This window comes from Aphidius gifuensis, linkage group LG2 (genome assembly GCF_014905175.1).
Source record: "Aphidius gifuensis isolate YNYX2018 linkage group LG2, ASM1490517v1, whole genome shotgun sequence".
Lineage (NCBI taxonomy): Eukaryota > Metazoa > Arthropoda > Insecta > Hymenoptera > Braconidae > Aphidius > Aphidius gifuensis.
The window spans coordinates 28805544-28830978 of NC_057789.1; the positions used below are offsets into that span (position 1 = coordinate 28805544).

The 25435-nt window shown below is 24.6% G+C and overlaps 1 protein-coding gene across 3 annotated transcripts in view; it reads right to left on the minus strand.

The window, feature by feature from the left end:
- Nucleotides 1–25435, minus strand: part of LOC122850080 (myocardin-related transcription factor A-like) — a 110922-nt gene that overhangs the window by 25428 nt on the left and 60059 nt on the right. For all 3 annotated transcript variants that reach the window (XM_044149084.1, XM_044149085.1, XM_044149088.1), the window contains exons 2-3: nucleotides 8333–8705; nucleotides 7847–8070 (exon numbers count right to left, since the gene is read on the minus strand). In XM_044149084.1, coding sequence (XP_044005019.1) covers nucleotides 7847–8070; nucleotides 8333–8705 — 597 coding nt within the window. The remainder of the gene's footprint in view (nucleotides 1–7846; nucleotides 8071–8332; nucleotides 8706–25435) is intronic.

Below are 25435 nucleotides of genomic sequence, written 5' to 3' on the forward strand. Positions count from 1 at the left end.
AATAAAATAAATAACACTAACACTAACAAAAATATCAATGTTCATTTAATTGATTATATTTTTTGTTTTCTCCTCATTACTATTTTTATTTTTTTTTTTTAATTTTTAAATATCCCATGAGAGGTAAAAGAGCGCAAGTACCAAAAAAAAATCAGGCAAAAAAATTCGTCAGTTAAAATAAATTTGTAATTGTTTTTAAATTTATTTTAAAATATTTTTAATATAGTGACGTTATTTAAATAATAATAGAAAATAATAATTAACATTAAAAAAAAAATAATTATCTATTGATAATGGTAAACAGGCGTATGTCAATGCAGTTAAAATTCTTTTTAAATTTAAATTTGTAATTTTTTTGTCATTGTTAAAAAGACATGAAATAAATTTTACAAAGCTTAAAAAAAATTAAAAATAATAATCATGATGATGATCGAGTGGTCCATGGAGACACTGGACATACTGGACAAAAATATTGCTTACAAAATTGAAAATTCATGTCTCTTTTGAAGCCATTGAATTTTTTTTCTTAATTTAATTTTTAGATTTTTGCAATTGCAAGTGTCTTTACTCATACAAGAGGAAGAAAAATATGTAAAAAAAAATTAATACTGTATAAGAATTTGAAAAATGAAAATATCTTAATTTTTGATAACATTTTACATGTAAATATGTGAGTGTGTGTGTTGCTCATTGACACTTGGCAGTAGCCAAACAATTATAGCAAGATAACTTTGCGCGATGATTAACCTCGAGAGACTTTCACGAAAATTAACTCAACGTTATGAGTTTTTTTTATCTTAAAATTATTTTAAAGTATGTTTAATACATACAAATAAAATATATACTCATATGTGTACAGGTAAGATTGGGAAAGAGGCGCGGGCGAAAACGAGTGACTGGTAAATGCAAAATAAAATTACGTGCTTGGTCGTGTTGCGCGTGAGGAATAACAACACAAATTTATTGTAAAAAAAAAAAAAATAAATAAATGAAATAATAATAATATATAAAAAGAGTTAAAATTAAATAAAATTATAAATAAAAATAATAAAGATATATATGTCGAGGGTGTGTGAATGAGGATATTTAATAAATTGGAGCGAGAAATTGTAATTAGTCACAATGACGTAAGTATCTATTTATAAATGATTATTTATTTCTTGTAAAATTGTGATGTAACTATTATCCTATTGAGATCTATGTGTTGATATTTTTTTTATTTTTTTATCGATCAATAATATGATAAAAACGAGAGCACAATGCGGAGGAAGATGTTTATGTTTTTTAAGTTTAATCAATTGGAACTTGAAAAAAAAAAAAAAACTATTAATTATATGATTGTTAGAGAAAAAAATTAATGAAGTATATAATTTTGTCATTGTTCTTTAACGGGAAAAAAATTAATTTATATAATTAATTGATTGATTATAGAATTTTTTTAAATTTGAAATTTATTTAGAAAAAAAAAAAATTGTTTGGCTATAGCTGGTTTGTGATTGAGTGTTGCAAGTATTTGTTGAAAAAATAAAATAATTGTTTGTAGATATTGTAATAGGGAATTTAATGTTTTCAATGAATTTGTCCTTGACGGGGTTAACACATGAGTGGGTGGTGTGTTATACACGGAAGATGAAAAAACTGTGATATAATGTGTAGGCGATAATGTGTATCAAGGCTGCCAACACCTGACGACATGTTCAACAATATTGACACCGGAATAAAAAATTATTATGGCTTATATATTAATGCAAATAAATGCATACAAATCAGAAAAAAAAAAAATTTATTTATCTTTATTATTTATATAAAAATTATACTATTTAAATTTTAAAAAAATAAAAATTTATCATCGAAATGATTGAAAGTATTTTCCTCAATTCTAATTATTAATTTTTAAATAATAATAAAAATTGTAATTATTTTATTAATTAATAATAATTATAATAATAATTTTTTTTTACTATTTAAAAATTATTGTAATTATTAAAAGTTGAATATTGAATTTTTTAGAATTAAAAAAAAATTTTTTTTCTTAATTTTAATTATTAATTTTTAAATAGTAAAAAAAAATTATTATTATAATTATTATTGTGGTTAATAATAATTACTTATTTTAATAATAATTGATTTATATTTTAATTTTTAATAACTGTTAAAATTAATAGTTAAATATTAAATTTAAAACTTTTTTTTTTTTAAATATTTTAATTTTTTTTTTTTGTTATAACGTTAATAATAATCGCGATTGCGAATAATTATTTGCAAATAATAATTTAATAAAATGAGACAAGAATGAGCCTTGAAGACACGAGCCAAAAATCACGTTCAAAAAACGAGTTGCGAATATTATATACGCTTGTCTTCAATATGTTACGGAAGTGCTTCCTCACTGCAGCGATCGACAGTTAACGGCATAAATCTTTCCGGTCTCCAATAATACAAAAAAATCAAAAAAAAAAATTTTTTTAAAAAACGGAATCAAACATAACAAATATCAAATCAAACAATTTCTATTTTTTTTTTTTTTTCAAATACTTATATCATTGTCTAAATAAAAGATAATAATATAAAATAATTTTGATACACGTTTAGCATAAATTTATACATTGCGAATTGATTAAAATAAAAAAAAAAAATATATATGATTTTTATTGCGATCGCAAATCGTAACGATGGTCAATTGAAATTCAATACTGATGTTACAGAGTTGACGGAAAGCGTCGTGTCTCCGAAGGAAGGAAGTCGACTTAGTTGACATTCGAGACGTACATTGCAACAATTATATACCAGTGCAAGTGACTACGTTTAATAAAAATGATAAATAAATAAATAAATAAAATATATTATTAATAATAAAGAGACAGTGTCATCAAGTTAATAGAAAAAATAAATTTAAAAAAATCCAAGATGTGTGTGAACTCAAATGACCGAGTGTTACCCAGTCTCATCATCATCAACACCACTCATTTTTATTTATTTTTTTAAATGACAATTGTCATCGTATTATTAATATAAACATCATCATAATCATCATCATTATGTACAAACACGTGCATTATTTTTTTTTGCATTTTGTTTTTTCAATTCAACCTTCTTCTTCCTGTTTTCAATCTACATATAAAATAGTGTGTATCTAGTTATTGAACAAAAAAAAAAAAAAAAGGAATTATTTATATAAAAATAAATCCAAATTTAAAAACAAATGATGCTGGTTTTTCTCTTATTAGGATCAACTTCTGATAAGGATTTAACTATATATTTTCTTATATGGAACGAACAAATACGTTTTCTTTCTTTAAAATATATATCTAATATTATCTTCTTGTATATATTTTTTTATTTGAGTCATCAATTTATTTTCAATGAAGCAAAACAAAGGGAAAAATAAATGGAAATTATTCAAGTCATTTAGAGTCATTAAGAACAAATTTAAAATCAATCGAATTGATATATAATAAATAATAAATTTATTAGAAAAAAAAGCTAGAAAAAAATAAAAAAAATATTATATCCTGGATATATTGAATTGTGGTTTTGTGGTATGTTGATTTATTATACTTGGCTTTATGTATATTTAATGTAGATTAAAATAAACTATGAGAAAGACACGTGGTATTGATTTTTTTTAAATAGACAATAGAAAATTTAACGACGATCGTTATTTTTTCCCAGATGATGTTATGGATCGTTGGGTGTTTTTTTGGAAAATTTTTTAAACAAATTGATGGAGAAAGCCACACACGGTTTTTATTTATGTGTTTTTTTATTTTTTTTTATTTTTTTTATTTGACCACACGGAATATCTAGTATTTCAATTTACAACTATGAGCCGGGAAAGAATTTTTGAATTTAATTTATATAGTTCACTTTCTAAATGCCTTGGGAATTTTTTTAAAAGAAGATATATTGGAAAAAGAATTTTTATAGTGTTTGTTATTTGAGATGTATATTATAAAATATTTTATATACTGTTATTTTAAAAATAAATTCAAATTTAAGATGGAATTAACAATTCTAAAGACATCATCATTTCAACTTGATAAAAAATTAAAAAACTATATATTTATTTTGCAAAGTTAAAGGGTTTAAATTTAAATTTAAATACTAAATTTTGGAAAAATAAAAAGCTCTATATTTATTTTTAAAAAATTAGTATTTAAATTTAATTTAAATGTTTTTAAAATATTTAAAATATTGAAATTTTCTTTCTAAAATTACCCAGCTAGTAAATTTATAATTAAAAAAATATAAATATCCATTTCAAGTACAAAAATTAATAATTATTCACAATAAATAATTATACCAAAAAAATATACATCTCAATTTTTAAATACACCAATTTATCAAACAAAGAAATTCAAAAATTAATTTCAAATTTCAATTAGTTCATAATATTAATTAAAGCAAAAAAAAAAAAAATCTATTTAACATGTAAATAAAATAATTGATTGATGACTCGATAAATCATTTTGAAAAATGAAACAAAAAAAATTAACAACAATCATTCAACAAAAAGGATAATTAATAATATAGATTTTTTTTTTTTTGCAAGTTAAATTTCTCTAACGAACGATATCTTTGACGTCGTCATGAGTATAAATATAAATTGACTATATCATTGCATATTCATATAATAATTATTATTAAAAATTTATCCAACGTGGGCGAACCGGATTGAGATATTTCAAATTGCTCTCAAAGTCGCAAAACGCAAACACCCGACACCGGAAAGTGAATGTCATTTACACGCATTAAAATCTCCAGCTAGATCACTACAACCATTTTTTTTTCAACATATTATTTCATCAATGAATTATAAAAAAAAAAAATTTAAATATACTAAATTCATGTTTAACAATTAAGATAATTTATAAATTTTTTTTTTCCCATTCAACCCACGTCAAAATAAAATTTCTATTAATAAAAAAAAAAATATAAAAAAAAAATTTTACTTTATTAAAATATGGTAAATAAATTTGAGTCATTTAATTTTATTATCCAGTAGCTGAATATTTTTATTTTTCTATTAATTTTTATCCAATTTATCCAATATATATATTTATTTTTTTCTCGATATATCTTAATCAATAAATACGTTTGAGGACCAACGAGGTCTTGGAAAATAAATAAATAAAAATTTCGTTACTTTCATTTTGTTGCTCACGATTAAAGCTTTAATTTATTTATATTTTTTTTATATATTTTAAATAAACCTCTAAATAAACCTCTAGTTTACCCCTCCATCATGATGGAAAAAAAAAATTTATGTATATGTCGTTTGATTTGAGTGAAATATGTTGTTTTAAAATAATAATAAAAATAAAAATCACCTTTCATTCAATATCTCAGAGATTGTGTATAGATAAATAATTTATTGTATAAAGTTTTCATCTGGCCAACACGAATAGATGAATGAATGAATGAGAAATGAATGAATAAATTTTTTTTATATTATTTTTATATGTTTATATTTTTTATTTTATATCACTACGACGACCACCATCGGGTAATTCAACCGTTGCTTGTCTATTCATAAATATATATTTATTATTATTATTTATAATCTTGTTATGTGTATATTGAAATCAAATATATGTAGAGAGAGAGAGAGTTAATTCAAATTGCCACACTGTTTTGTGGTTGTTGAGATTTACTATAAGCATTGCGTGGCGCAAGTTGAAAAAGCAAATTGTTAAATGAGACTTGGTCACGCCTTGTTAACACAAGGCGCGAGGGTATAATTGCCATTACTTTTTTAACTCGTCACGAATTCGATCGATATCCACAAACAGGAATCACTTGATAAAAAAAAGTAAATAAAAAAATTATGGAAAAAAAAAATTAAACGCCGTTGGTGCTGATGTCATTAGGAACCCTAATTTTTAAAATAATTTATTCCACGATTGCCACTTTTATTTGTTACATGCTCGCATTCACCGGAAGTATTAAAAATACACAAAATTAAAATAATTACATTTAAATGGAAATTTTTAATCATTATTTTATATTTTGATTTAAATTGATCCGAGCAAAATGAGACATTTTAAATTATATTTTTAACTATTTTTTTAATTATCAAAAATATAAAAAATAAAGAAAAAAAAAATATTTTTGGATACTTAAAAGTTCTACAAGTAATTAGAAAATAAATTAAAAATTTTTGATATTTAATTTTTTAATTAAAAATTAAAATAATAGGACTATAAAAAAATTTTTTTTTTCACTCGTTTTAAGTTTTTTTTGAGCTCTTGATTTTGCACCACCCACCACCCACCCTCCTTGTATATTAATTAATTAATTAATTTATAATTTTTCAAAATAAAATTTTCAACTATTAAATTCAGCTTGTTATTATTTTAAAATAAAATTCTAAAAATAAAAAGGCCAACATTGAAAAAATAAATAAAAAATAAAATTAGATTAACACCCTTAATTTAGCACCTAGATAAAATAACGATTGACCGATGTGAAAGCGTAGGTAATTGTCGATGATATCATTTTTATAAATAGACACACCTTCTGTCTCGTGAATGTATGTATACATATATATTTATAAACAACGCCAACACAGATAAGCATGCAACACAGTTAACCTACGTAAAAAATTGCAACTGGAACACAACGATTGCCTTCAAATTAAAAAAAAAAATAAATAAAATAATAATTTAGATCTTGTAAATTTAATTTAATTATCCGTGTTGAATTGATATATTGTCCTGTGCATTAATATAAAATTCTATTGTATATAATTTTGTATTATTTTTTAAATATTTTTCATTACATTTTCAATGACGCAAACATAACCTATATGAATTTGTTGGCTCTTAACTCAATTGGTATATAAATTATAAATATTATATTTTAATATTTAATATTCTCTACAATTTTCATAGAGTTTATTTTTTTTATTTTGAATCATTAACCAGACAAGTAGTTATATTTTATTTAGATTTTTTTTTCTTTGCCTGAAGTGACTATTGAGCGCCCGCTTGTGGTGATAAAGTGAGCTAATATCTTGCAATGAAAAATATGGCGCATTGAAGTAACCCTTTTATTATGAACATATCCCGGCATTAAGCAACACGTAGAAGCCCTCGATTTTATTGTACAATAAAAAAATAAAATAAAGAAAAAAAAAAGTCAAAACAAAATGAAATGAAAAATTGCGAATCGATAATTCATTGGTGTTTTGCGGCTGCCTTGAAACGAGCGTATGATTACGGAGGTGGCTATGTAATGGCACGTTGCGGAGTCTTAAAAAGGTTTTACTCAGAGAGAGTAGGATGATGATGATGATGATGATGCTGTTGATCAAAGGGAGAAAATACTAAGAAAGAAACAACTGGTGGCGCCTTTTTCATGCCGATCAAAGTTACAACGGTGCTTTTTCAACATATCTACTCGTCAACCTGTCCAAAACTACATTACAATAATATTTGAACTTAATTGATTTGAATTTAAATGCCATACATCAGCCCTCGTTCAAATTAAAAGTCAAAAAAAAGAATTCATATATAAATTATTTTTTAAATAATTTTTTCTTTCATTGATTTGTTATTAATTTTTTCTTTGATTGATTAATTTTTTTATTCCGATTTCAATTGAATATTTTAATTTTTAAAAATACCTTTTTTTCATGGGAATTTTTGGACATGCTTCGATAGAGCGAAACAATTGTTCATTTGAATTTTACAAAGTCATGAAATATAATTTAAAAAATTTGATAAATGATATTGACAAGTTGATGTATTGCTAATATATTATCATTTATCATTAGTTTTTTTTTGTAGAAAAATCAAGTAAAAATGAATGGAAATTAAAAAAAAAATTTATTGCATTTACTTACATTCTTTGTTACGGTCCATAGCATGTTGCAATGGTGAATCGTCGACTTCCGCTTTTGGAGGTGAGGATCGATTGCCCTCAGCCATATCTGTTGACTCGGTGGATTCTGTTGTGGTTTCAGCAGTAACAACAACACCCAACGACTTTCTCCCAAAACTACTGTCTCTCGTTCTATCCGGGTGTCGTTGTTTTCCTGATTTTTTTCCCGATTCACTTGAACGGTCCCTGTACCAAAAGCAAAAAAAATCTTTATAAAACAAATATATGCAGATTGAGAATTTTAAATAACCACTTTCAAGTGGTAAGAATACAGGTAAAGGGTCAAGGGTAAAAAGAAACAAAAAAATCATCACGAATGTTGCGAAAAAAAAAAAAAAAACATTTAAAATCAACAAAAATATATTTAGTTTAATGTTTAAAATAAATTTTAGTATTTAAAATATAATATACTTTTTTTTTTTAAAAAAAACAGCAAGTTAAATCATACCTGTCTTCTTTATTTGCACGTTTTTCACGTTTATCACGAATGGCCTCTAGTCTTTTGGCTTTTGACTTTGACTTTATTCGGCTATCTTCACTTTTTCCACTTTTTTTATTATTGTTATTGTTATTATTATTATCACCAACAATAAAAGAATCTTGATGCTCGGTATTGATTGGTGTTGATGAGGAGGATGATGACTCGTCACCACTATTTCGACTACCTTGATTTGTAGTGGATGATGTTGTTGTCGATGTTTTTTCACTATTTGTATAATCTTTAAACCACTCTGGATAAATTGAACTTATTGTATCCAGTAGGTCTTGATCCAATTGAATTCTCCAAAATGGAGATCCGCTGTCCAACCTGTGGCCAGACTCTGTAACAAAATTTAATAATAAAATCAATATAAAAAATTTTTTATTCAACAACGATATATCATTTCAAATGAAAGCGTTAACTTTGGCAATTCAAGTAGCAAACCAAATATGGTTTAATGATATCAGGAACTTGATCATAATCGACAGGAGGGCGTATCAAAATGTCCATGGAATTTGAGTGAATTTTTTTTTATTTGAATTCTTAAGAATTCAATGTCTAATTTAAACGTTGGATTATGGTTGAGGGTGTAAGAAATGAGAATAAATAAAAAATAAAATATTTAAACTGTTTTAAAAGTTGGTTAAAGTTTAAGGCATCACCTCAAACTCGACGCATGCGGTCGTGGGCCTAGGGGCTCTTATTCTTGTATGTTGCCACGTATTCTTCTTGGAGAGTTGTTCGCATACTCGTTGATGAAAAAAAATAAAAAATAAAATAAAATAAAAAAAGCACAAAAGTTCTAAAGAAGAAAAAGAGATAGAGGGAATGAGGAGAGACCTCGTTACGACGACATTCTACGGGCGGGCGAGACGCGTGCCTTGCCTTCAAGATCGAGAAATCGATGCTATGGTTAAGCGTCCTCGAGACTTTCGGTTGGTGCTTTTAGTACATATACGCACTAAAAAAAACCAGTCGCCCTCCTCTTTGTACTTTTTATTTATTTATTTATTTTTTTATATATAAATAATCAAGTAAATAAAATTCATCTACAGAAAGTTGACGTGAAATCAAAGTGGCAAAGGTCGTGTCATCATAAGGATTTCTCTTGATCGAAAAATCACACCAATCGTTAACTCGCATATCTTATGATCACATTACTATAAAATTATATTTTTATTATTATTATATAAATGTATTATTATATTTGTCGTTTTGATTTGTAACTGAATCCGCGTAGAATGACATAAAACTGGGGGGTCAATGATGAGAGGGGAATCGTGGGATTTTGCCTTGACCTGATCGATTATTAGCTGTGTTGTCATGGAGGGAATAAAATCAAGAATAAGTAGAAGAAGAATGATCAAACCACAAGATCAACCAACTCTCGCACAAACGGTCAATCAGTATCGAGCTCGGAGTTTGACGTAAATCAACTGGTGAATCATTACTGTACTGACACGAATCAAGACAGACTTTATTCTACATTTCTACGTCGTATCAGCGTCAAATCAACTCTTAAAAAATTTATATTTTTCTATATTTAAATTTTTTTTTTTACAATCAATTTATGTATATCAAGATTGACAAAATTTTTAAATTATTTTCTTGTTGTTTTTGTAATTAAAAAAAAAAAATATTAATTGGAAATTTAGATGGAATTTTTTTTGATGGAAATAATTTAAGATTGTTCTTATTTTAAGGTCATCGACCATCCATATGAACTTGTCGTTTTGATGATTTTCGTACAGCATTGGCTCCTGTTACGCGCCAAATCAAGGTATCAAACACTTCATCAGGCAATCATGACAAGGAAAAAATAAATATGATAAGAATTTATCAATATTTGATAAGTTTTTGATCAAAAAACAATCCAAGCATCTTGTCAAATTCACGTTTACTTACTTTCTTATTTCATATCAACTTTATCAATTTACATTGACAAGACTTGTCAGAGCTTGATCAAAAATTGCAATATTTCACAAAATTGATCGACAAAAATGATTATCAACTTATTTTTTTTAGTATTATAAAATCATATTGATTTTTTCAATTTTTGTTTTTAATTAAAATCAAATCGTTATAAGTTATTTTGTTATTTGAAATTGTAATTGATTTTTTGGAATATTTAATTTTTTTGATTGATTTGTTTTTTTTTCTCAGTAAAAACTTTTTATTTATATTGTAATTGAACATTTATAATAAATTAAAAAATTAATATCGATCTATTTTGATCATTTTAAAAGAACTAACAATAAATATTTAATGACAATTGATCAAATTTAAATTAGATTATTTTAAACAAATTAAGCTTTGTATTGATCAACTTCTTATTTTCTTATCCAAATTTGGATCAAAACGATAACTCTTGATCTATCTTATGTAGTAAGAATTCTTGATCAATTTTGTGATTTCTTATTAGTCAAACATCAATTAAATTTCATCAAGCAAGTTCATGTTTATATAATCATCTTAATCAAGAACATAAATTTGACAAATTATAAATTAAATTTTCTTGAAGAAATTATCAAAAGAATTAAAAATGAAATATATTATATAAAATTTTCTTCTATATTTCAACTTAATTTTTCAATTAAACATATGCATAAAAAAATATAAACAAGTTGCAAATTTTTTTCTTGATCAATATCAATTATCAATTAAATTTAAATGATAAGATCAAGAAAAAAAGCTTGATCAAGTCAACTATACTAAATTTTTTGATATAATTATAATTAAATATAATTTTATCAAGACTATCAATAAACTATGATACTTGACAATTACAAAATTTAAAGTTTTATTTAAATTTATCGTTTGTATCATTTTTTTCTTATATTTATCAATTACACTTAAAGTTTTCTTATTATCTTGTTACAATTCTTATAAATTTGATAATTTATATTTTATTAAGCTTATAATATGACAATGGGACAAATCAAGCTTTGAACAGATTTCATTTTGTCAAACTCTTTACAGTGAAATGGTTCCTTGGTGCTGCTTTTTTTTCAAACAGTTCATGCGCGGCATCCAAGTCACCTTGACAAAAAAATAAATAAGAAAAAAAGGAAAAAAAAAAATATATATATATTTCAAGCCGGATTTTTCGAAGCAACGAAAACAATAACAGTGCATTTTGCAACTTTTTCAAGATAAAAAGAAGGGAGCACAAGTCAAGCTGACCGTTGTCTTATATATTCGTTTACCCTTATACTTTTTAACTTTTTTTTTATTTGAATTTTATTTTTCATTCTCTTCTTTACCTCATCCCTTGGTAGCAACAACATGCCAATGGACAAGTTAGCTCGTGCCCCAGTGCAATTCTTTTGAGTTTATATTTTTAAAAATGGAATATAAAATACATTCCACAAAATTGTATCGACAATGAAATTCGAGCAAATAAATCCTCAGAGTATATCTTTTCAACTCTCTATTTTTTATATATATACTTTTTAGATAAAATAATAATAAAATTCATTTCATCGCTCATTGTTGTGTATGTAATCGTAAAAATATAATTTTATTTTTTAATTTTTTGTATTAAATTTGTGCGTTGAAATCAAATCGTGAGATAAGTTTGGATTTTGTTCCTGCTTCTTGGTGATACAGTGAAAAACTCTCCTTTCAAGTTGGGGAATGTCGTCGGCATGTTCCCCTCTTGACTGCAATTTTTTTTCTTTATTTCTTTATATAAACTTTTTTTTTTTTTTTTTCCTCATTTAATTTTTGTATTTTATTTTTTATTCTCGAGGTGATAATAGTCCTTTTATTTATTGACTGAGTGAAACTGTAGATTGAGGTACACATGACACCTCAGTTAAAATAATAATAAATAAATTAATATATAAATTTCATCACGATTTTAAAATTGAAGTTTATAAAATAAAAAATAAAAATAAAAAACTATTAAATGAAACAACAAACGGTTGTTTAAAAAATAAATTAGTATTTTTTATTTTTAAATTCAAATTTCGTGATTTGATCTTTGTGTGTATTTTGCAGGTTTATACATGTGATGGCGCTTCTTATATACCTTTGGTGGCTTTGGTTAAGTGCCGAGCAAAACTGGTCTTCCTCTTCGATCAACCGACGATTACGTTTCTGGCACACACCACTTGTGTGCTACTACAAACTACAGCAGAAGCAACAGCAAACGTGCAATCCACCCACGCAAATCTCGATATCATCGGATGTCCGGAAGCCAGAGCACGAGTCAACGTGTCATCGTATATAATTCTTCAACAACACTTAAACTAATCGAGTCAAAAAAAATAAATAAATAAACAACATAAAATAAATTTTAAAAAAATACCTAATAAACTTGTTTTTATTTTTCTTCATTTAAATATATTAATATATTAATTATCAAAACGAATTGATAATAATATTGAGAAATAAAAAAAAAAGCGCGCTTTAAATTTAAAAATCAAGTAATTTAAATTTTACAAAACGGAAATACAAAAATTTTTGCCATAATAATAATATTTTTTTTTGAGTTAATAAAAGTTGAATGGACTTGAATATTATTATGTAAATGTAATATTTTGAATAATAATATAAAAAATATATATTTATTAATCATTGAAACCAGTTTTCATTTCAATATCAAGCATCAATGGTTCTTCAAGATTTTTATTGAAAATAATACCATCAAAAAAAAAAGCATTATGAATGAAAAAAAAAAAAAAAATGATTTCTTCTTCAAGTAGGTATATCAAGTCATCACCAAAAAATACAAAATAATTATTATGAAATTTTGTTGTTAAATTAGATATTGAAAAAAAATAAAAAAAAAATTTTAAATAATATTATAAATAAATAATATATAAACAAAGTAGCAAATAGAGAGAAGACCTTTGTTCTTGCAAAAACACATCCCACACGTTACATTGAACTCGTATGATTATAAATTGTGTGCTTACAATTTATCCCTTTACATGCAATGGATAAATGTGTTTATAGTGTGCGTATATGCATGCGTTGACTATCGTTTGTTACAGGGTTTGTTACATTCATATTTGATGCTGGGATAACGTGGGCAATGACGACGCGTGACCAGTTGGCTGCTGGATCCTTGGGACGCACCCACACACAATGCACCTCTTCTTATTTTTATTTTTATTTTTTTTATTCTTTATATATATAGTTTTAAATAAAAAAAAAAATCATATATGCGAAAGAGCTTGCCGCTGGGCACGATATAACAACAAGCAAATTTACAAACGGGTGAGAAGACGGTCTCTCCCTCGTCTCTTTACCACAGTTACTTGCAATATTGTAGGAAAAAAAAACACCTGGAAAAACGTAACAGGCAAAACGAGAATATACACTTAAATTTTTTATTTTATACAAAAAATAAATATGGGAAGGCAGGGAATGAGAAGAAAAGAAAGAGACTATGAAATTCACCACTATGACTTTTCTCCACTTAACCTTACGACCCACAGAACCGTATATCAGACTCAAATGTCCTCCTGGCGGCTTTTATTTTCTTTGAGATGAACTTCCTCAATAAATTTTAAATCATGAAGAATATTATGCTTATGGGTTTTTTTGTTTTGTAATTTTTTTTAGAAATCTTGGTTCAACATCTTTAGCTGTGAATTAGTAGGGCTGTTGGTGTTTTTTTTTTATTGGAAGGAATATTATAAAAGATGAGTCAATATTTGTTTAGATTGATTTTTTTTAAACATTGTTTCACACTCTTGTAAATATATTATTTATTTTTATATATGCTTATCACTTTTAGAATCTTGGATTATTTTTTTTTTTTATTTAATTTTTTATTTTTTGTGTCTGTGATTCGATGGGGACAACGATCTTTCTCTTTTTTTTTTTTTGCAAAGTGTTTTTACTGAAAAAAAATATAAAAAAGTAAATAAATTAAAGACGATCCTTGATGGAAAAAATATAGATATATATCATGATCAGAAATTTATTCATAAAAATAAAAAAAATGAATTTCTCAAGTATTCCAAGTGTATCATTAGATGAAATTAATTAATGCTCTTTTAAATGTGCTAAATAAAATGATAATTAAATAATTTTTTTTTCAACCTTCAATTTGAAAAAAAATAAAAAATAATAAAATACACTGTAAAAAAATTATTCTCACTTTTTGAGATAAAAATATAATATTTCTAAATTAAAGCTGCTCAATTCAATTGAAGATATTTGTGTTGATTAAATAACCCAACTAAAGTTCCATCAAATATACCCTACAAAAGCACTGTATATTATTTATTTTAATTTTTGCTTTCAATCAGCCAATCAAAACAATGCTCTGATAAATAGTAAAAAAAAAAAAAAACGAAAAAACGAAAAACAACCGTCAAATAAACATAAAATTATATCCTAAAATTAATTTTCCATTTACACTTTGAAAAAAAACTAAACTAAATATCCAATCATGCCTCAATTCCGGTTTTCTCAAATTGAGTTAGCATATTTAACAATCTCCAACATAAAAAATATTCCAAAAATTTTATTATCATGTTATTAATATTTTTTATTGCATCTTGTATTTGAATATATTTGAAAATTTATTATACATTACAAATATAAACTAAAAATGAAAAAAAAAAAAAATAATAAAAAATGGAAAACTTGTTCTTGATCAAGCGCCCACGGGCGCCTGGTGCCAGTGTCCTGCACTTGGCGAGTCCTTATAGCTGGAAATGACATCATCAACAATCTCAGTGTATATACACACCTCAACGCGTAATCGTCCAACGACGAAGGCGTATCAGCTGTGTCGTATCTTAAATCTTTATTTTTTATTTAATATTTATTTATATAAATATATAAATTTTTTTTTTAATATTTACTTAATTTTTTCATCACCTTAGCACGAGCCCTTTTTGCCCTAGGTGATTTAAAATTAAATAAAATAAAAAAAAACCATTTCTAATAAATAAACAAATAAACAAATAAATAATATAAAAATAAATAAAATAAACAGCGATATAGATATAAAAAAAAAAAATAAAAATAAATTGCAAATAAAATATTCAAACGACCTAGCTTCTGTGTGGGTCGTTTTGTTCACCAAGAGAGAAAGGGGCATAAAAAAAAAAAATACTAGTCAATACACCTCGTGTATAAAAACTAGTCAACCGTTAAATTACATGCTTACAGTTTAAACCATGTTCAAATGTAATCAACGAATACTACCGATGCTGACATCGACCGACTACTTGACATCCTGACAATATTTGTCAAAACATCATTTTAAAAATTCATTTCGAATTATTATTATGGCTCCGAAAAAAAAAAAAAAAAAACATCCCGATCGAATCATTTAGTAAAATTTTTTATTACAGTTATCGTTAATTTTAATGATTTTTTTTTCTTTTTGAAACCGTTATCTATATTATGATGTCATAAAAAGTCGGCGTGGGGGATCTTCAAGCCCACGCCTTTTTTTTTTGAAGAATTTTTTACTTTTTTTTTTTTCACTTTTTATAAAAAAGTTTTGTCTATGTAAAAACGTGTTTGGTACCTTTCTATCTTTTTTTTAAATCAATTTTTGTATATTGGTTATTTTAATGTGATTTATATTTTTTTTTTTTTTTGATTTTTAATTTGGAGCTTTCCCTGGAATCGATTGTTGTTGATGTAAAATTTATTGTAAAAATTGTAAATTTTATTTGCTTTTTTAGCTTATATAGAAAAACAGTCTAATTAATAATTCCGTTTAACAGACACGTTTTCGTCGTAAAAATTCATTTGATTTTATAAGTTCGGAGAAATATATTTTGTCATTCGCGATAATGTTAAATAATTATTTTTGTATTGGTTTAAATTCTGTGGTTAATTTTTACATTTTTTTTTTTTAATCGAAGAATTATAAAATAGTGGGTATAATGATGCTCAAGATGAAGATGATAAAAAAAAAATACAAATGTATTTATTGTGTTGAAAGAAATGAAATATTTTTCGTGTAAAACGATTGTGTATTTTATGGTGAAATAAATTTTAAAAGTAAAAAAGGTAAAATTACATTAAATAGTTTTTAAAAAGTATCAAATAAATATTTAAATAAATTATTAATTGTTTATATTTTTATTTCAAATATTAGACTAAAAATTTCTATCGAAAAAAAAAAGTTTCAAATTTACAAGTTTTATTTTTCGATAATTTAATTAATTTATACATTTTTTTTTTTTGATAATAAAAGGTTCTGTGCACTCAATATGAGCTTGTAAATGTTGAAATAAATTTTAATGATTTTATAAATAAAAAGAAAGAATATATAAAATAATATTATAATCGAAAAGTTGTGTAGACGAAATTTGTGATGAAGATGAGAATCAAGATGAGCATTAGTAATAAAGTTTAACTTTTTTTTTCTCAATGCTATTGGTTGTTTAGTAGATAAACTATGAAAGAATTTAAAACATTAAAAAAAAAAATATAAATATATTTTTTATTTATTTTTTTTGATTGATGTTGTGTGGTTGTATGTGGAGGCACGCGCCGGAATCACGCCTACATTAAGGAATATCACCGCAGTTAAATGAATGGTGTGTGTTGTGAAATACCTACCTTCATTAGCATCGATTGTGACATGTGGGTGATTGTTTATTTCATTCATAATTTTAGAATGTAACTAATTTTATTATTCATTTTAATGCAACCAAAATAATTTTATCAATATTATTTAATACGACATAGTATTTCTTTTTTAAATTCATTGAAACAAATGTTCGTTTTTTATTTATTTAAAAATTTATATTTGTAATGTATAATAAATTTTCAAATATATTCAAATACAAGATGCAATAAAAAATATTAATAACATGATAATAAAATTTTTGGAATATTTTTTATGTTGGAGATTGTTAAATATGCTAACTCAATTTGAGAAAACCGGAATTGAGGCATGATTGGATATTTAGTTTAGTTTTTTTTCAAAGTGTAAATGGAAAATTAATTTTAGGATATAATTTTATGTTTATTTGACGGTTGTTTTTCGTTTTTTCGTTTTTTTTTTTTTTTACTATTTATCAGAGCATTGTTTTGATTGGCTGATTGAAAGCAAAAATTAAAATAAATAATATACAGTGCTTTTGTAGGGTATATTTGATGGAACCTTAGTTGGGTTATTTAATCAACACAAACATCTTCAATTGAATTGAGCAGCTTTAATTTAGAAATATTATATTTTTATCTCAAAAAGTGAGAATAATTTTTTTACAGTGTATTTTATTATTTTTTATTTTTTTTCAAATTGAAGGTTGAAAAAATCATTTTATTTAGCACATTTAAAAGAGCATTAATTAATTTCATCTAATGATACACTTGGAATACTTGAGAAATTCATTTTTTTTATTTTTATGAATAAATTTCTGATCATGATATATATCTATATTTTTTCCATCAAGGATCGTCTTTAATTTATTTACTTTTTTATATTTTTTTTCAGTAAAAACACTTTGCAAAGAAATTGTTACAATCACCACAAAAACAAAATAAAAAAAAATAATCTCAAAATGATAACGATGAAAATGAAGGTATTAAGAATAAATAAATAAAAATATATATATGAAAAATAAAAGAAAAAAAAAAAAAGGATTTCCACAAGAGTGTGAAACAAGCTTGTCTAAATGCAAGACAATTATTCATTCTGGTCCTTCGACTTTTAATCGAATCGATAAAATGCTGCCGAGTGGATTTGTGCACGATTCATGTACGACCGGACGTATATATAGAGACCCACGCGACCCAGCTATCGAAGACCGATAAATTTCGATTCACACAGCTCGACGCATAATTAGCTGCTCTCTTCTGATACTGATAAATATATATTTTTCCCATTTTATATATCATCTGACAATTTTTATTTATACATACATACACCTTTTTTTTTTTTTTTTTTTTATCATTTCCTCAACGTCTTGATAAAAAACAAAAAAAAAAAAAATGAAAAATAAAAAAACGAGGGTCCAATGGCCCCTCATCAGACACCAGACAAGACTTTTGTATCTAATATTATTTTTTTATTCTTTTACATATATTTCATCGTGAATTTTTTCCTTCACTTCCAATTTTTTTTTTTCTTTCAGTTTTTTTTTTATACTAAGATTCGATTCAATGCTGTCAGTCGTACTTGTACGTCCTTGAATATTCACCATCGTGTATTTATTTATTTTTATTTATATTTTATTTATACGTATGATGTTTTTTTATTTTTTTTTATTTGTCGATTTAAAAGCCAAACTGTTACGCGTGTTACGATGGTAAGTGAAGTTTGTTGCTGATGCCGATACGTGATCGGCACAAACGAACAAGTAGAATGTTTCTGTCTGTGAGATCTCTTTGCTAAGTGTTTATCTTAAATCTCACTTCCCAATCTTGATGCAACTCTTTTTCGATATCAAAGATGGTTACAGATCCCTTATTCTTTTGCGTGCTATTCTGATACGTATATATAAACAGTTTACGTGTGATTTCTCGCGTGTTGATCAATCGATTTGATCAACCTATCGATCGACATGTTTTTTTACAAACACGAGGATCGTACTAAAATATTTTATCTTCATTTGCAAATTTTATATTTTTTTTTTTTTTCATATTATATACTAAATTGTTTTTCATTTTTTTCAGCATTTATTTTTTATATATCTCTTTTAATTTAAATTTATAAAGGTGTGGTTTTTATAAAAAAAAAAAATATTCAATATTATTATTATTACTTCTCATTTACTTGATGTATAATTTTAAATTCATTTGAAATATTTTTTATTTTACTTGAATATATTTTGAAAATATTATTTCAAGAAAAAAATATTTTCAAATGAAATTTAATTATTAAAATAGTTGATAAATGAAAAAAATAATTTTTTAAATATTTATTTAGCACAATTTAGTAGCAAATTTAATTAATTAATTAGTTTTTATATTTTTTGAATTTTAAATATATTATTTATCAAATAGAATTTCAAATTTTACTAAAATTTTTATTTGAAAAAAAAAATTTCAAATGAAATTTAATTATTAAAATATAGTTGATAAATGAAATTTAAAGTTTTTAAATATTTATTTAGCAAAATTTAGTAGCAAATTTAATTAATTAATTAGCTTTTATATTTTGTGAATTTTAAATACATTATTTATCAAATAGAATTTCAACAAATTTTACTAGAATTAAAAAAGAAAAAAAATAAATTTGCCACACCTAGCGTGCCACAGAGATACAAGTATTAATCACTAATAACTATAATTTTAATTTTTTTTCATTGTAAAATAACAGATACAATTAAATGATAAAAATATTTAATGTTTTCATCAGTGGCAAATGGCAGTATGTTGTACTTAAACCGAGCATATCAATAAATTACACAAGTCTCGAAATTTATCATCAAAATTTATCATCAAGAATCAAGATGAAAAATTCATATGGAGTGAATGTGTCTCGATTAAAGTGTAGAATTACATAATCTTACAATGTATCATTAAATATAAAAAAAAAAAAAATTCAATACATCAATTCAAAAAGTCTCCAGATATATATTGACAAGTCTTCTCTCAATGCGTTATTTTTCATCTCATTTTATTCTCACGTAACTTCACACACAATTACACAAATTAATACACAAACAAATAATTGATGTAATATATAAATCATCTGTATATTGTATCTGTAATTTGCCAATCATATTAATTTTTTTTTTTTTTTTGTTTAATCAAGCCTCCGGCAATTTAACAACAAAAAATATCATGAAAATAAATTTTTTTCGATAATCAAATCAACACACACTGCACACAATTAAGGGATTTAACAAGTAATTATTATTATTATTTTTTTTTAAATAACAAACAACAAGTGTGTTTATAAATTCATGATAAAATAATAATAATTTATTTATTATTGTCAAGGATATTTGTGTGTAAATATATTTATAAAAAAAAAAAATTTGACTTGTAAAATTATTTGATATAAAAACGAGATAAAAAATATTTTTAATTAATTTATTTTACAGAATTAATGAGTGATTTGTTAATTGACATTTTGAGTGGGTTGTTTGACGCAGTTATTATTGACTATTAAAAAAATAATAATAATAAAAAAGCTGCGATAAATAATTATAATATTAATAAAAATTAAATTGTTGATTTTCTATTTTACATTGTAATAGTTGAATGATTTAAAAAAAAAAAAATTAGATGCGTTGATAATTAATTAGGTGCGTGATGGCAATGTACCAAAATTAATGAGGTTGTTAATTAAAAAATGACGCGACAGTAGCTGTAATTAGACTGAGTCTACTGATGATTAGATGGCACATGAATAAACAAGTTGGTTCTATATACTATTTATTTGATGAATTTATTTGATGAATTTATGATGGAATATTATTTGTGATTTGCACGGCGTCAAAGTCACTGCCCACTTGTCAATTTCAAAGATTTATAAATGGTCAAGATGACTAATTAATAATTAATCATCTATTAATAATAATAATAATATTTAATGTCACTTGTAATTTAAATGATGCAATAGATCAGAGAATCGTGTAATATATATTAATGGTTTTTAAATTTTAATATTGCTTATTTATTAAGTGAAAGAATTTCATGACTGGATAAAATTATTTTTTTTTTTAATTATTAATTACTATTAATTAAATTAAAAAAAAATTATTTATTTATTTTTTATATTTACTCAATATAAAATTTATGTAAATAATATTTTTTTTTTTTTGTTAAATAAATTTATTATTTAGAATTTATCTTAATTAATTTTCAACTAATTTTTTTATTTTTTTTAAATTAAAAAAACAATTTTAAAAATGAAAAAAAAAAAATTTATTTATTTAAAATTAAAGATCTAAATGTTTTTTAATTATTTAATTCAAAAAAATTTTATTTTTAATGTAAAATTTAGTATTTAGAATGAAATTTTATATTTCAATTTTTAAACACTCAAATTTTTCAAGAATATAAAATTTTTTTTTTTTTTCATCACCATATAACAAAATTTATTATGATTATTTTTTAAAATAAAAAAATGCTACTGTTGATGTGATTGCATGGTATCAAAATCATGTAGTTACATATCAGGGTGATTTTTATTTTCGCATGTTGTTAATAAATCTTGTCCTAACGCCGTTTTTATTACTCGTAATCAAGAAGCTATGAATTCAGCTCTCAAATCACCTACTTTGTAGTCGTCATCATCAGGTCTTACACTGTCCTAACAATCTCAAAATTTTACATTCACAACACCCGCCACATAACCGCCTTCTGATTTTAAATTTAACCAATTTTTTTAACATCAATCAAACACCTTGATGACGATTATTATCTTTTTATATTTTTCCCATTTTTTTTTTGATTTATTTCTCCTCCTCCTCCTCCTTTTTTTTTCATGTAATTTTAATTTTATATCTGATTTTCTTTTTACTTGATTTTTTTTTTCTTTTCACCATTATTTACGTTGTACCAACCACCAACTTTCTTTTGGCTGAATTTAAATATTTCAGTATTTTATTTTTAGTTTTTTAAATTTATTTTTCTCGAACTTGTATAAATGCAGGCAAGTCTTGGGCAAGGTAACCACCTACCCTTTTAGTTTTTATTTATTTATATATATGTACTTATTTTTTTTGTTTCTTTTTCACCGCTTATTTAGTTGATGCCCAGTGTGTTCATGCACCGGTCGATGGTCATTATTTTTACGAGCGATCGCGCACCGCTCATTATCTTTAAGAGTCGCGTTACACGAACGATCGTTACTTGCGTTACAGAATCACTTTAAAGAATACATATTCTTTCTGTGTGTGCTTTTTCTCATTGCTTGTAAATATATATTCACATTGCCGACACAAGAATCATCAATAAATATACATTTATTCTATTATTCAAAAATTAAAAATTGCTAAAATTAAAAATATACATTTGCAATGAGAAAATTTATTTTCCCATGACTTGTGTTAAATTAAAAGAAATTTTATTTATTTTATTTAACTGATATTCTATGAAAATTTGATACTTAAAAATTAATTTAATTTAAAAATTAAAAAATAAAAGCAAAATAAATAAATAATTTTACTAAATAGAAAATATATTGAAATTTAATTTTTAAATATTTAAAATTATTATAAATAACTATCAAAATAATAAATAAATAAAGTTGAAAAATTAATTTGGCAAATTTTGATATATATTTTGTGTACATCAGTTAAATTGTCGGTGATTCAAATAAATGACAGAGAATGAACGGCAATTTAATGATGCTCATAATTCAATGTGCTTTTGAAGATGGCAGTAACAATCCCCCAACAACAACAAAAATAACAACAACAATAACCAGTGCAATTCGAGTAAATGAAACTCTTCAATACAAATGGAACCCTCCTCTTCTTAATGCTCACATTAACTCAACAATTACCCAAAAAATAATTACAACAATCAACTATACATACAAAAAAAAAATAATATAAATTCATATATACATTTAATATAAAGTTTGCAAAAATTATAATGAAAGATTTTGCAGTTTAAAAAATTTCAATTTAAAGAGGGATGCTGTTATATACTATTGCGCAACACTGGCGCCAGAAACGGGTGTGCACACACAATGATGTAAAATTGGTGTCGGTGTTTGCCCCGCGGGTTCCTCGCGAGGTGAGCTGACTCATCCACCATCTACTCTACACAATATATATGCTATATGTTCAAGATGAAGATGAAAAATAAATGAAAAAAAAAAAAAAAATCAAGAAGAAGAAGAAGAAGAAGGATCCATCCAAGGTGGTCGGGACCAGGTTTATATTTGCTTGCCACACGCTCAAGGGACTTAGGAAAGTGACACACACCATGGTGGTAGAAGCAAGGTAACTTGACTTTTTAAAAATTACATATTACATCTTCAAAGACTCACAAACTCCAACATTAAAATAACAAAAATTTAATCATTATATTTCTCTTCTAAAAACCACTTTGTAAATCAATTTTTAAAAATTATTTTTCATGATCCCCATATGTGCTCTCTTTATATAATGTTTAAATATATATATAAAAAAATTAAAATATAATAAAATGCGTAAATAAGAATTGCCAAATTCAGAAATTCAAAGTTTTTATTTTTCTTGATTACACGAAAGTACTGCTAATGATGCTAAAGTATGGAATATCACTTGAGAGTTGAGTCAAAGATATATGAAATAATGAGAAATGAAAACTGGCAATGACGAAGCTTAAATAACAAAAAAATAATCATGAATCATGATCTTAAAATTTTGATTCTTTAAAAAACATTGTTTTCATATATGAAGGCGTTTTTTTTTTTCGAATATATATTATTTTTTTTTTAAAATCTACATCAATGTGTGGCTTTGCTTTTTTTATTTTCAGAGACAAACTGGACTTTAAGTGTATGTGGTGAAAGTGGACCACAACTCTTTTACCCAACTCTTATTATTATTATCATTATTATATTTTAAAATTTCATTTGAGACAAGTACATGAATAATATATATTAACATGTATATTTTTCAAGCAAACATATTCAATAGAAAGACTGATTTGTATTTAAAAATTTTAACAAATTGTCTAATGTACATTTTGAAATGTGAATGAATAAAATGAAAAAAAAAAAAATTAAATAAATCACAATTTAAATGGATTATTATAGTTGTAAGAAAGTTGGTTGTGTTTTTGTGATGATTATTGGACCTGGGGCACGTGATGATAGACACACTATCAATCAGCCAGAAGGCAGAATGAAAGATACAAAATCATTGTCACACACAATGACTAATTGCAATGAAAACTAAATGAGTGAATAAACTTCTTAACTCTTCTTCTTCTTCTTCAGTGTCAGACGCTTACAAATAATCGACACAAGTATTATAATTATACTCATGACGATTATTAATGATTAAAAATTTATTTAAAAAATTCATTTGACTTTAAATGTAAATAAATAATGTATGATTTTATAAAATTTGACAATTATTGTCAACAGTTGAATAGTTGACAAATCAAATCTTCATGTCATCATCGTCATCATCAACAAATTAATATATTTTTTTTTATTTTTAAAAAAGTAAATGTCATGTTACATGTACAACTTACTTCCGCTTGAAAAAAAAAAAATTTTCTTTTTAAATTTGAATAATTATTTATACAGCGAGAGAGAGAAAATTTTTTAAATAAATTAATTTTTTAAAGATAAATAAATATAAAATAAATGAAAATTAATTTTAGAAATTATCAAGGTTAATTATAATTTTTCAAGACACATCATCAGGTCATTTGATATAGAATATATTTAAAAAAAAAAAAAATGTTGTGTTGGTATAACCAAGGACCACCACAATTCTTCCACGCCTTCTTTTCTGCGAGGAGGAAAAGGGAGTGGTATGGAGCCCGCAACAACAACAAAAACTAACAAGCCCATTCGAATCAGTCCCGTTCGATTTTAAAGCTCTCTTTCTCTCTTTTTTATTTTTTTATATTATTTAATTTTTATCTCTGTCTTTGTTGAAGTCTCTTTGGTAAAAATTCCACGCAACTGATCCAGCCCATCAGGTCATATAACAAAACATACATTCTGCTACATAAGCCATCAAAGGTAGATTATTTGCAATTGATTTTTTTTATTTTATATTTTTATTTTATATAAACATGCTTTCCAACATAAATATAAACACACAAGATGTATATCCAGTGAGGGCAAAAGTTGATAATAAAAGAGGGTGAACAAAAAAAATTGATAAAAAAAAAGTCGAAAGGTAAGGACTGGTACAACGTCTGGATTCTTGGTACTGAAGACGTGCCCAGTAAAACAACTAAGTTACCCATTCGTCTGGACTCATCAGCAAAAAAAACATATCTTTTTGATAAAAGAATAAAAAGATTAAATAAATAAATAAGAAAGAGAAAGAAAATTGATAAACTCAAGAGTAAAAGAATATAAAAAAGTCAAGAAAAAAAAAAAAGACAACACCAATGTCATCGGAGGATATCCCGAATGATATTCTTGGTGTTTTTCTCACGCATAAAAAGTCATCATATGAAAAATCCACGAGGACGCGAGTTAACAAACCGTGCGAAAGTTTT